Raw genomic sequence first — 13,437 nt, 5'->3', positions numbered from 1 at the left:
GTTTCTTCTGAACTAAATGAAGCGTATGTGAGGTGTGTGCGTGGCGAGGCGGGGGTGCGTACTTGTAGTGGAGGGGTTCTGGGACTTGAAGAGCCCCACCACACTCTTGCCGTGGAAGCCCCCGGAGCGCAGCAGCAGGGCCTTGGAGCGGGGGTGCTTCCAGCACACCACGGGCAGCCGGTTGTGTCTGTAGCAGCGGGCCACCTTGTGCAGGCTGCTGTCCTGCACAGCCTGGGGAACCACCAGCAGCCCCGGGTAGCTGGGACACACACACACACACACACACACACACACCCCCCATGTCAACATACAGTATAAAACATCTAGTAGTATATGAGTAAGATGATAGTATAATGAAAAAATCAATCGTAATGCTCGTTATTTTTATTAGTAGGAGTATTAATGATAATAACAATAAAATATATATATACAATTTGTTGGAATTAATTATAATTCATAATAATAAATATATGTGTAAGGGATAATGTATAGAATGCCGGTAATTATCGGGAAAATAATACCCGACAGGGCGAACAGGACAGCCACTCGAACCGGGGGTGTCTTGCGTCGCCCTTAAGGGGATTATTTTCAATAATGACCGGCGATGTTTTATACATTATCTCGCTTATTACACGGCTACTTGCCAAAACGAAATACTAACTTCACTAGGTGTGTCTTTTTACAGTTTATTTGTTACCAGCATTCGCAGAGAAATAGTCCACTAAAGACGTTGACGTCGCTAAGCAATTGAAGACGCTGGGGTTGACAAGTTACCAGACTACTTGCGGAGTACGGTAATACAAAAGACGGCAAAAAATGCACTTTCCTTGACAGCGGAAATTATATGCTTAGCAACGGTGAATTATCAAAAATAATTCACCGTCGGAAGTTGTGAAGGGCCAGTGTCTACGGAGCGCTCCACGGCATTGAGAAGAGCCGTGTAATAAATCTATATGACATCATTCTTATGAACTGCTTCTGATCACATTGTGATACAAATGATGACTATCATCCGTATCTTTGGCAGGATGGAGCATGTGCTGATGATTGTTCCAAATAAATGAAGGGCGAAGGTGAGGCGTGTTAAAGGTTTACTTACTTATATTGTCAGGTATGTGTATGAGGAATGTGTGATACGGGTATGTGGGTTTAATGTGTGTGTATGTGTATGTGTGTGTGTGTGTGTGTGTGTGTGTGTGTGTGTGTGTGTGTGTGTGTGTGTGTGTGTGTGTGTGTGTGTGTGAGTGAGTGAGTGAGTGAGTGAGTGAGTGAGTGAGTGAGTGAGTGAGTGTGTGTGTGTGTGGGGGGGTTAGTGTGTGAGAGAGGTGTGTGTGTGTGTGTGTTTGTGAGGTGTGTGTGTGTGTTTGTGAGGTGTGTGTGTGTGTGTGTGTGTGTGTGTGTGTGTGTGTGTGTGTGTGTGTGTGTGTGTGTGTGTGGTGTGTGTGTGTGCGTGTGCGTGTGCGTGTGCGTGTGTATACGAGTGGTGTGGCTGTGTGTGCGTTTGTCACCAGCATTCGTACTGTTGGTCAGCAGAGAAATAGTCCACTAAAGACGTTGACGTCGCTTAGCAGCCGAAGACGCTGGGGTTGACAAGTTACCGGACTACTTGCGGAGTGTTACGAAAGATGGCAAAAAATGCACTTTCCTTGACAGCAGTCATTCACCGCCGCAAGTTGTGAATGGCCCATGCAAGTGAATGGAGCGTTCCACGGCATTGAGAAGCGCTGTGTAATAAATCTATATAATGACATCATTCTTATGAACTGCTTCTGATCACATTGTGATACTAATGATGACTATCATCCGTATCTTTGGCAGGATGGAGCATGTGCTGATGATTGTTCCGAATAAATGAAGGGCGAAGGTGAGGCGTGTTAAAGATTTACTTACTTATATTGTCAGGTATGTGTATGAGGTATGTGTGATACGGGTAGATGGATATGTGGGTTTAGTGTGTGTGTGTGTGTGTGTGTTTGTCTGAGTGTGTGTGTGTGTCTAACTTTTTTGCCCACCAGCCACTGTGGCAGGTAGATTTAAAAATCTACCAGCCACTCATCTTTTTTACCAGCCACTTTTTATACGCTATATATATTTATGATATATGCGTACATTTTAAACAATATAATAGTAACAATAGTAAAGAAAAGTGTTTTTCATACGCATCTTTTTTTCCATCAGAAGTGATTTTTACTGTAAGTGGGTTCTACCAAGGAACTGAGTTGAAAACGTTACACTCTTACCGCATATGATAAACAATACACAGGTATCTGCCATGTTAAGTCATGTTTATTTCAAAGGTGTTACGATGACAAGTTTGGGGATAATTCATCTATACAAAGTATTTTCAATAAAAAACAAATTGACATATTAACAATAAAACAACATGCATGGCTACACCATCATAAGTCAATTTGTTTTTTTATATTTACATGTGACTGCATACAAAATGTGTCCACAGACATGGTAACTAACATATGATAGTAAGCATTATTGGCCCTTAACACTAACACTAAAAAAAACACTACCTCAAAAGGCTATTGGCTTAAGCAATACAAGTAGAGGCATATACTTGAACTTTATACCCTGAGCTTTTAAACGTTGCAAACGTGCAAAAACATAATTATATCTTTGTGGCATTCAGTCCAATGCTGAAAATATATCTGTGGCATTCAGTATGCTGTGGTAAAGTGTGTAAAGTATGACCAAGTGTTTCTTTCTGTTCAATAGTCTAGATAGAACTTTATCAATCCCCTGTAGGAGAATGTATGTTCCTATAAAACAATAATGGTAACAAAAAATAAGGAATCTCCCACTTCCGGCTTCCATGAAAGAGAACCAAACTAATTCAAACAATAGCGTTCATGCAAATCTAGCATTAAAGGTTAATTTAAGGAATTTCTCTCCATTCACGCTGAAAGTAGTTCGCTAGTATTTATGCTGTATTTAAAAATGTATTTCAGGGGAAACAGATGTTATTTGGTGATTTTCCATCATTCGAATACCTTAGTGCTGTATTGAAATGCTCCCCCAGAGTTCAACTATTAATTATTTACAGGCCACCCACATACTCTGCAAATTTTTTTGATGATTTCACAGAATTATTGTCTAGCATCTCCACAGAATTTGACTGTCTAGTTATAACTGGTGACTTCAATTTTCATACTGATGATTTGAATGACAAGTGTGCAAAAAAACTTTTTACCATTTTGGACACATTTGAACGGTTTCAACATGTGAAAGAGGCTACTCATTGTAAGGGGCACACTCTAGACCTGGTTATCACAAAGGGCCTCAATGTTTCTGATCTCTCTGTGACTGATCCTTCCTTGTCTGACCACTTTTGTGTTTTCTTTAACCTATCTTTTATTCCAACAAAATCAAATACTGTCAAAAAACGGTATATCAATGAAGATTCTAATTTACTTTTTAAAAAGGCCATCTCCTTGCTACCACCTCTCAACCCATGTTCTGCTGATGATCTTGTAGAAAACTTAATTTGAACATTTTGAAAGTCATAGATGTTATAAGGTTAAAACGATTTCTGGAAAGCAAAAGGCACCCTGGAGAAAAAAAGCTTCTGAAACAGCACAGCAAAAAGAATGCAGGAAGGTTGAACGCATCTGGCGTAAAACAAAACTTCATATTCACCATGATATCTATAAAGAGAGCCTCTGTGCCTACAATTTAGACTTAAAAAGTGCTAGAGAAACATTTTTCTCCAATATCATTAAAACCAACACTAATAATGCAAAAACCCTATTTGCAACTGTTGACAGACTGACCAACCCCCCAACACAAATTCCACCTGATCTCTATTCCACGCAGAAATGCAATGAGTTTGAAGCTTTTTATACTGATACAATTGAAGGCATCAGACGCGCCATCAATATCTCCACTTCAAGCAAAAATGTTGGACTACCACCCTGTTCAGGCAAAAGTAACGTGGCAAGGATGGCATGCTTTAATGTTATAGACTCTCAAACTCTTGTGGAAACTGTGACACAACTAAAGCCATCCACCTGTTGCCTTGATACTTTACCTACCAACCTCTTTAAGAATGTTTTCGACTGCCTAGCAGTAGACATATTGCAGATAGTTAACAACTCTCTCCAGTCAGGCAATTTCCCAAAAGCTTTGAAAACCCTTTTAAAAAAGCGGAGCCTAGATGCCTCTATAATTAACAACTACAGACCAATATCAAATCTACCCTTCATAAGTAAAATCATTGAGAAAGTTGTCCTCCAGCAACTTAATCACTTCCTGGCATCAACTGGTTGCTAAGACACCTTCCAATCAGGATTTCGACCCCTGCACAGCACTGAGACCGCCCTTATTAAAGTTGTAAACGACATCCGTCTTAACACAGACTCTGGCAAAACCTCAATACTAATGCTACTTGACCTCAGTGCTGCATTCGACACTATAGACCATACATTACTTCTGGACAGGTTAGAAAACTGGGTGTGGCTTTCAGGCACAGTCTTAAATTGGTTCAGGTCCTACCTACAAAATAGGAACTACTTTGTTTCCATTGGCGACTTTGTATCAGAATCAACCAACATGACATGTAGAGTCCCACAAGGTTCGATCTTAGGACCCTCTTTATTCAACATCTACATGCTCCCACTAGGGCAAATCATGCAAAATAACAATAATGACCATCATTGCTATGCTGATGACACGCAAATCTATGTATCGCTATCACCAAATGACTATCGGCCCATAGATCTGCTGTGCCAGTGCATTGAGCAAGTGAAAGAATGGATGTGCCGAAATTTCCTTCAACTAAATGAGGACAAAACAGAGATAATTGTATTTGGTTCTAAAACGGAAAGGCTTAAAGTATTTTATTTTTATTTATTTAAAGGACAGTGCACATTGATTAACATTTCTGTAAATGCGCCAGTGTTAGCCAGCAGGCTAATTTTCAACTGTAACCAAGTAACCAAACACCTTCACTCTCTGTCCCTGAAAACCTCAATCAAAGCCAGAAATCTAGGGGTTATCATGGATTCAGATTTACATTTCGACAGTCACATCAAATCAGTTAAAAAATCGGCATATCATATTATCGCCTTAAAAATGTAGCAAGACTTAGAGGGCTCATGTCCACCGAAGACTTACAAAAACTGGTACATGCCTTTATCACTAGTAAGCTTGATTACTGCAATGGTCTCCTTACAGTTCTCCCAAAACAAACTCTGAGGAAGCTTCAGCTTGTTCAGAATGCTGCTGCTAGAATTCTAACAAAGACCAAAAAATTTGAACATATTACACCAATTCTGAAATCGTTACATTGGTTTCCTGTAGGTCAGAGAATTGATTTTAAAATCATGTTGCTAACCTATAAATCCCTACATGGTTTAGGCCCAAAATATTTAACTGATATGCTTCCACTACATAAGCCTTCTAGACCACTAAGATCCTCTGAGACCAATCTGTTAATTATCCCCAGAGTAAACACGAAACATGGGAAAGCAGGATTTAGTTACTATGCAACAAATAGCTGGAATAAACTCCCAGAGGATTTAAGACTTGCCCCAACTCTGAGCACCTTTAAAACAAGACTGAAGACTTTTATGTTTGCTTTAGCTTTCTGCTAAATCTTAAATACATTGCACTTTCTAAAAAGCTTTTTTAACTTTGCCTTTAATTTCTATTTTAATACTAAAATGCCTTTTTAACTTTCTATTTTACCCATTTCTTTGCATATGTTTTCTTTTACTTATCTATTATTTTATTTTATTGTATGACAATGTTTATATGTGAAGCACTTTGAGTCTGCCTTGTGTATGAAAAGTGCTACGTAAATAAAGTTGCCTTGCCTTGTAGTAGCGCTTTATTTTTTCAGTGTCAGAGAATTCTGAGAAATCTGAATGCTGACTAAATTCTCAGAATTCTGAAACTGCAAATTATTTAATGTGGGCTCTGATTCTGAATGAATGCCGCTGCTGAAATGTGTAAATGAATAAAGGGAACTGAAAAGTGGAACATTGCTGCCATCAGGGGAAATTAATGTAGCCTAGGCCTATTGTAAGTAGCTTTCAATTCCTTGTTTTTTTGTTGAACATATCCATTTGGTATGACAATAGAAACTGAACATTTCGTCATGTGGAGAACCGCTCTAGATTCCCCCACCCCCACACAGATTTTTTCCTGTAAAAACCTATGGTGGAAACCGATAGGCCCTCTCAACCACAAAATGTTTGAGTCACTTCTTTGGAAGTAAATCTGTACCATCGGATTTTGAAAATAAAAAGCCATTGAACTCTAAGCACTAGGGGTGTGACGATACACTCAGCTCACGAGACGAGACGAGACACGATATTCGGTTCACGAGATCGAGACGAGACGAGATTTTAAGAAAACTACAATGACAAAATATATGACTGGACCAACAGAGTTTTATTTAACCGAGTTGCACATGCATTTTGAAATGTTTTATTATAACTCTTAACATTCATGAAATTGAAACTAAAACTAAAATTTATAAAAGTTGAAGTAAAATAAATTAAATTAAATAATTCTCTTTTTTTTCAAGTGCAAACAATATTATGTGCAAAACCAAATCAAAGTTCTACTCCATCAATACAGAGTGCAAATAGTGCAAACAGATTCTGACCAAGTATGTCACTGACAACTAGGTATTGTCCGTGTCTTATCAGTCACTCTACTGCCATTCATAATTTCCGCTGGGTACCCAAAATGCTGCCAAACAAATCATTTAAAAGTGGCGGGGGCATCTTCGACGGTAATACGGGTATTTTCCGATGTCATTCTGGCTGCCTATGGCTGCTTCCCCTGCTTCCCCTCCTTCTCCTCCTCTTCTTCTTTTCCTTCTCCTACGTAAGGTTCTGGCAGGCTAGACGTATCAAAGCCGCATTACTGCCCCTACAGGCCACAAATAGAAGTTTGGATAGCTCAGAAATCTCGCGAGACAGATTTTTAACGCGACGGGTAATATCGTCGAGTTTAATCTCGCGAGATCTCGTGGCACGAGATCTCGTCACACCCCTACTAAGCACTGAATTGAAATAACGTATTTCGATTTGAATTGAACTCCTATTCAGCTTTATTTTTCAATGTTAAAAATTCAAAATCAAAGATTCAACGTCAAAAACTTCAACGTGGGGACATTGATTACGTTTAAATTCAAATCCAGATACGTTATTTCAATGCATAAATATTCAGTGCTTAGAATTCAATGGCTTTTATTTTCAAAATCCGATGGCACAGATTTACTTCCATACACTTCTCCTTCGTCATGCTTAACTGATCATACCTCTCTCTCGTTGGTTACACAAATCTTACCATGGACACTTCCAGAACCAGCCAGCTAGCCAGACAATTCACGTCACAGTCACGTCTGTTAATTTATGAATGGAATTCTGAACTTGTCCCGCCTCCGAAATAGCCTGGCTATAGCCATGCTGCCTTGTGCGCGATTTCATTTCGCGCTGCGAGGCAGCCTGGCCCTGGATTCCATGGATCCATGGATTTTCGCCTGAGATGGGGAACCAATCACAGAACGGGGAGGAACGGCAAGACGATGACGACGTCTATGCGACACACCCATCGTCTTCTTCCGAATTGCGTGTGTCTCACGCCGAATGCGTGAGACTTGAGAGCTGTTACCGGTATATAATCCCGGATGTTGACAATCGCAGTTCAGCAAGAGAGGCGTAGAAGAAGAAGGGGGCCGGATGTTGACAGTGATGGTTGTGGAACTGTGCAGTGCCGTATGACGAATGTATTAAATATGCAAATTTGATCGGACCTGACTGGAAAGTATTACCCGACACAGTGGCGGGTGAAGTGACACAATTCACCCGCCACCATACAAATCCACCCGCAAATGGCGTGTGGCGGGTGTTAATTTCCATCCCTGGTGTGTGTGTGTGTGTGTGTATGCGAGTGGTCTGGCTGTGTGTGCGTTTGTAAGAGGTGCGTGCGTGAGTGAGCTAGCGGGCAAGAGGAAGATGAAGAGGGAGATGTAGGATGCAGGATGTGTGTGTGTGTGCCCCATGAGATGTCTATGTGGGCTGGGTTGTGTACCTGCGACAGAGGGAGTAGAGTCGGTTGGCCGCCGTTATCCGGAACTGCTCGCCCGTTTTGGTGCGGGACGCGCTGAGGGTGATGGTCCCCAGGCCCAGCCTCTGGTAGTCACGGAAACACGCCCGCTCCACCAGCTGCTCCATGGTGGACTTCTCTGAAGCCCGCAGAGTGCTGCTGGGGGGGGGCTCCCCGTCATCCGATACTGAAAACACAGAGTGAGCCTCTTAGTAAAAATGGAAACATGAACGCGATAGCATCTTGTTTTGAAGGAGAAGAAACCACTGGAAGATCCGCAGCTGTCTAGGTTCAAGCTCAGACTACCATTGCACACTGCCAAGGGTCTTTAACATGTTGCAGAGAGTGTGGCACCACATGTTTTTATTACATAACGCGAGTGAAAGAAAGAGGCCGATTATTTCTATAACCAACACCACTTGCAGCCCTGCAACATTCCTCTTACACACGAACATACATCTATAAGCAGGTATACACACACACACACACACACACACACACACACACACACACACACACACACACACACACACACACACACACACACACACACACACACACACACACACACACACACACACACTCCAAAAATAGGACGTGCGATAAGAGGAACATCAGGGCCCAGACTTGACCTTTGACCTGCATGGTGTGAACCACATTGCCGAACTCACTTGAAATGTCGTCGTCATCGTTCCACGTCATCCTACTGCCCCGCTCGCTCTTCTTCAGGGTGGTCTGGCCGCCTCTGCCCATGGTGATCTTCCCCGCCTTCCTGGCTCCCTTCACAATGGACTTGGACAGTGTCCTGAGTGGAACCGAGGAAAAGAAGGTATTACGCAAGAAGGTTTTAAAAGAAAACATCCTCATCTTGGCTGAGAGTGGCATCTGTATAAAGCATTCATGCAGAGGCGAAAGGACCCGAGCGCTGCACGCGGTACAACCTGAACAACAAACCTGAAGCCTGTGTTTTTCTCCTTCTGCTTGGGATGGCTGAGTTGCAGGGCCGTCTGTCCCGCGGCGAAGGCGAAGCTGCTGAAGATGGACTGTGGGTAGCGGATCCTCTGCACGTGCTTCCTGAAGATCTCCACCATCTCTGAGGTCACCTCCTCGTCAAAGGCCACTTTGATCAGCTGCGTGCGAGACACAGGCGGAGACGATGCGACCGTCAACCTTTTAGACCGTCAGCGAGAGCCTACAAAGGAGCGGCTTTTCTATCTCCCAAATCGGTCGGCGGGTCGGTACTCATGTGACGAGTGGTCTTAGGTTGCAAACGTAGATAAACGAGCATGCGCACACACACACACAGACACACAAACTGAGTGACCCACGACTATAAGAACAGACACCTTTATTGTCCTGCTTACTAAAAAGATGAGGCATTTTATGTGGACTAAAAACCCATGCTCATGCTCTCATGCTCTCTGCCGATCCTCGGCCGTTTCCTCTTCAAACGAAGAACACAAAATGTGTCTCAATGATGTCATTGTATTAAGCTAGTTTTAGGGGTTTCATTCAAATGCAGTTTGTGGAGCTCAGCCAAACAACAATTAATCATGGGAGCAGTCAGCAATAAACTTGTGCTCTTGTGTCATCAGTGTTGTAACTGCTAAATTTATACATGCTTCCCCGATCGCCAGTGGCGTAGGTAGGTCGTAAAGGACCCTGGTTCAAAACATTTTATGGGCCCCCCCCGCCCCCACACTGCCACCCAATAAGACCCCGCCCCCCGGGCCTACCTGGAAGGAGGCGGAGCGGAGCTGCATGCCTTCCTGCATGTTCTGCTGCAGCTGGTTCTGGAGGCTGATCTTCTTCTCCTTGACCAGGGTGGAAACTGGGAAGGCTCTGATGACCGGCTGCTCCCCCACTACACACACACACACACACACACACACACACACACACACACACACACACACACACACACACACACACACACACACACACACACACACACACACACACACACACACACACACAGAATACTTCACTGATGTTCACATAGGACAAGTCATTCTTGTAATAAACATGAGCAGATGTAAACCTCGCTAGGACACGTTGTTCGGTTATAAAAGAGAGCCGCACCACCAGATATGGCGTTGGACAATAATTGCAGACATAGACACACACACACACACACACACACACACACACACACACACACACACACACACACACACACACACACACACACACACACACACACACACACACACACACACCCCTCTCTACTGACAGCACAGATTCTACACCACCAGAGCCATTGCCATTGAGTGCAGACACGACCTCCGTTAATTGAACTTTACCCACCACGTGCCGTGAACCTGATGCACATCCACATTCTTTATACCAAACATAGAAATGATGGGACATGGTTTGGACAAGGTTGTGTGCTGGTGGTTTCAGCCTTCCCCCGGGACTACCGTGACCCAGGACGGCGCCAACCTCCCTATGGAATAGTAATTACCTAGTGGGTCGTGCGGCGTTCCTTTGAAGATGACGCGGTAGTTGGTGAGAAAGAGGGCGCCCTCTGCTGGCAGGATGTGCGGACCTCCCAGGAGGCCCCCCGTGGCCTCCTCCCTGCCGTCGGGGTCGAGGACCACCCGCAGCCCCTCCGACACCAGCTCCTCCCCGGGGAGCAGCGTGGGCCGCAGGATCTTAGGCTGGGGGGGGGGAGAGTGGGGGAGAGACTCCTTAACAAGATGGACTGCAGCGCCTCAGCCACACTTTGTTGGGTTAGAGGGATGAACACATGTGTTAAAGAGGTCGTCATCACACCAATAAAACACATTCCCCCCCCCCCCCCTTTTTTTTTTTTTTTTTTTTTTTTTAAACACAAATAAACAGGAGAGGCGGAGACCCAAAAAAACGAAAACAAAACGCACAACAACATAGTGCCTCAAGCACATTCAGCCTGGAGGGCTTAAGACCCCCCCAGATGATTAAAACAAAGGCGTTACGATGTAGAAGTGCAGCACAGAGCTTGTGAGGACACTGAGCATCACATGCATGTTATTAAGTGTAGTCCGTGTTAAAAACACGCATCACAGAGATCCCAGGAATTGTTCTCTTTACGTACAAACAGTTATTTTGGCCGGTTTCACAAACTTATTAAGGGGCCAAGCTTGAGTAATAAAGAGACACTTTCCTCATTAGTGTTCATCATTTCTCATTCATTGGGCCTTTGTGACATCTGTTGGGAAGAGCCTAATGTTTTGACCAGGGGTCAACTCATAAGAAACACAGCTGGTCCAATTTTAGCCTCTGACTCAGAGTGCTGACATGGGTCGGGTAAAGTGTTTATCAAGGAGAGCTAAAGATAACCATTGCGTCAAAAAGACATCTTATCGTTCAATATTTAAGACACGGATCAGATCACCTTACAAAAATGTACCTCCTTTGCACTTTATTCCTAAACACTCGCAACCTCCACACAGCTTCACGGACTGTTGCTTCTGCACCGTCTCACTTCCAGACCGTTCGAATAATATTGTTACGTTTCGACACCGATCTTGAAAACGATAAAGATGTACTTTGCCTGATTAATCTTATATGGCAAGACTGCTGGTGACAAATCAGGAAAGGAAAGCAACAACCAAACAGAACATCAGACAGTGGGCGGTTCAAATTAGCCATCGATCAAACTGCCATCACTCACCATCACCTGTTTATTCAAACTCTCAAGGCCTTTAACGGCAAACCCATTTAGCGTTCTGCTTGTAACCATCATTACAAGAAAGGACTTGTGTAGAGCTCTGAAAAGCTGGGAGAAACACAGTCATGTCTGGCTAGACAGCCGACTCCCATGGCAAAGTTGGCTTGCTGGTTGGGTGGGTGCACATAGAGCTGGCAGGCGTAAAGGAGCGCACGGACCAAAACACCATCTGGCTCAATATGAATGTGTGGTCATAATAACAATCTCAATTGTGAGTGGTATACACACTGATAAACACACCGTACATCAGCCAGCATACCAGACAAAACCTGCCATGCGAATTAGCAAAAAAAACAAACAAATAAATAAAATAAACAGAATTAGGTGTTTAAGGTAAATACCTTCAATAGGACAATGGCTGAGCTGGCCAAGATGCTTTAAACCTGATTTTAGCATACAGATTCAAGTCACTGATAAAACAAATCGACTTTATACATGAAGTCATGCTATTGTCTGCCATACTACACATGGATAACCATCAAGTTGTGAATGAAAAAGAGGTGCAGGTGCTTGTGTTTGGAAACAATGCATTGTGGATCTGGCCCTTACCTTTGGAATGGGAGGCAGCCTTCGGCTCTCTCTGTGCACCGTCTCCAGAACCTCGATCTGCATCGCTACCAGGCCTGTGGGGTCAGAGATAAGCAGTTGCTTTTACCCACCATGCACCATGCATGTCCGCGTCCAGCCACGACCCACTGGCAACCAGCAGGCAAACGTGCGTCACGCACATCCACACCAACATTCAACTCCGTCAGACAGACACATATACACATTGCGTGGGTAGCGCATGCACAAACGTCTGGAGAAACGCCTGCTTCCCCAACGCCAGCCCATATTTACAACCTCAAGGCCAGCTAGCAGGTCAAGTCCTTTTAAACAGCTTAGAGGTCTCAGTGGCCTAAAGCCTTTGCTTAGAATACACTCGCTCAGGGTTCACACAGCGTCCAGGGGAGGCGGTGCTGGGCGACTAGGGGAGGGAATTAGGTCAGGGGAGCGGGCGCAGCGGCCTGACATCAAAGGAGGGGAGTTTACCTGGGATCATGTTGTGCAGACTCTTGATGTGCTCCTGGGTCACGCCGCTCTCCGTGCACACCTTGTCGATGAAGCGGACGATGAAGCGCACCACAGAGTTGGCCGCGTCGCTGCTCTCAGAGTCCTCGTAGCCGCTCTCCGTGTCGAAGCTCTCCGCCACGCTGCCCGCCATGCTGGGAAAAACGAAACGACCACACCATCACCTCAACGCTTCAGGATGCTGGGGATCGTGAGCGTCTACTGTTAGAATGAACCGGTACGGTTAGAATGAGTGGTTGAAACCTCACAAGCGCAGTGTCCTTTAAGAGGATAATACTATTTGGCAGTGGCAGCCATCACTTTATCATTGCATCACTTGAATTGAAAAAGATGTTTCATAATGTTGGCGTTACAGGACAAAACACATAGATCCACCGAGCCGGTGGATCTATGTGTTTTGTCCTGTAACGCCAACATTATGAAACATCTTTTTTACAGGTAATCCTCTTTCGTTTATCCTCTTTCATCCCAGGGATAGAATTTTAGGTATTTGTGATGAGTACCTTTGGAATATCTGGGAAAGGGGGTTGAGCTATCTTTTAATTAAGATGGTTTTATGCAGTGGATGGGTTCATCATTAAAAA

At 43.9% G+C, this 13,437-nt stretch overlaps 1 protein-coding gene across 6 annotated transcripts in view; it reads right to left on the bottom strand.

Moving 5' to 3' along the window:
• sbf2 (SET binding factor 2) overlaps positions 1-13,437 on the bottom strand; it is a 97,650-nt gene that overhangs the window by 19,781 nt on the left and 64,432 nt on the right. For all 6 annotated transcript variants that reach the window (XM_060071543.1, XM_060071546.1, XM_060071542.1 and 3 more), the window contains exons 20-27: positions 12,815-12,987; positions 12,332-12,405; positions 10,535-10,730; positions 9,807-9,934; positions 9,025-9,200; positions 8,742-8,875; positions 8,056-8,257; positions 63-259 (exon numbers count right to left, since the gene is read on the bottom strand). In XM_060071543.1, the coding sequence (XP_059927526.1) occupies positions 63-259; positions 8,056-8,257; positions 8,742-8,875; positions 9,025-9,200; positions 9,807-9,934; positions 10,535-10,730; positions 12,332-12,405; positions 12,815-12,987 (1,280 nt within the window). The remainder of the gene's footprint in view (positions 1-62; positions 260-8,055; positions 8,258-8,741; positions 8,876-9,024; positions 9,201-9,806; positions 9,935-10,534; positions 10,731-12,331; positions 12,406-12,814; positions 12,988-13,437) is intronic.

This window comes from Gadus macrocephalus, chromosome 14 (assembly GCF_031168955.1).
Source record: "Gadus macrocephalus chromosome 14, ASM3116895v1".
Taxonomy (NCBI): Eukaryota; Metazoa; Chordata; class Actinopteri; order Gadiformes; family Gadidae; genus Gadus; species Gadus macrocephalus.
The sequence above is the reverse complement of the archived record's forward strand: the minus strand, read 5'-3'. Positions and strand labels throughout refer to the sequence as shown.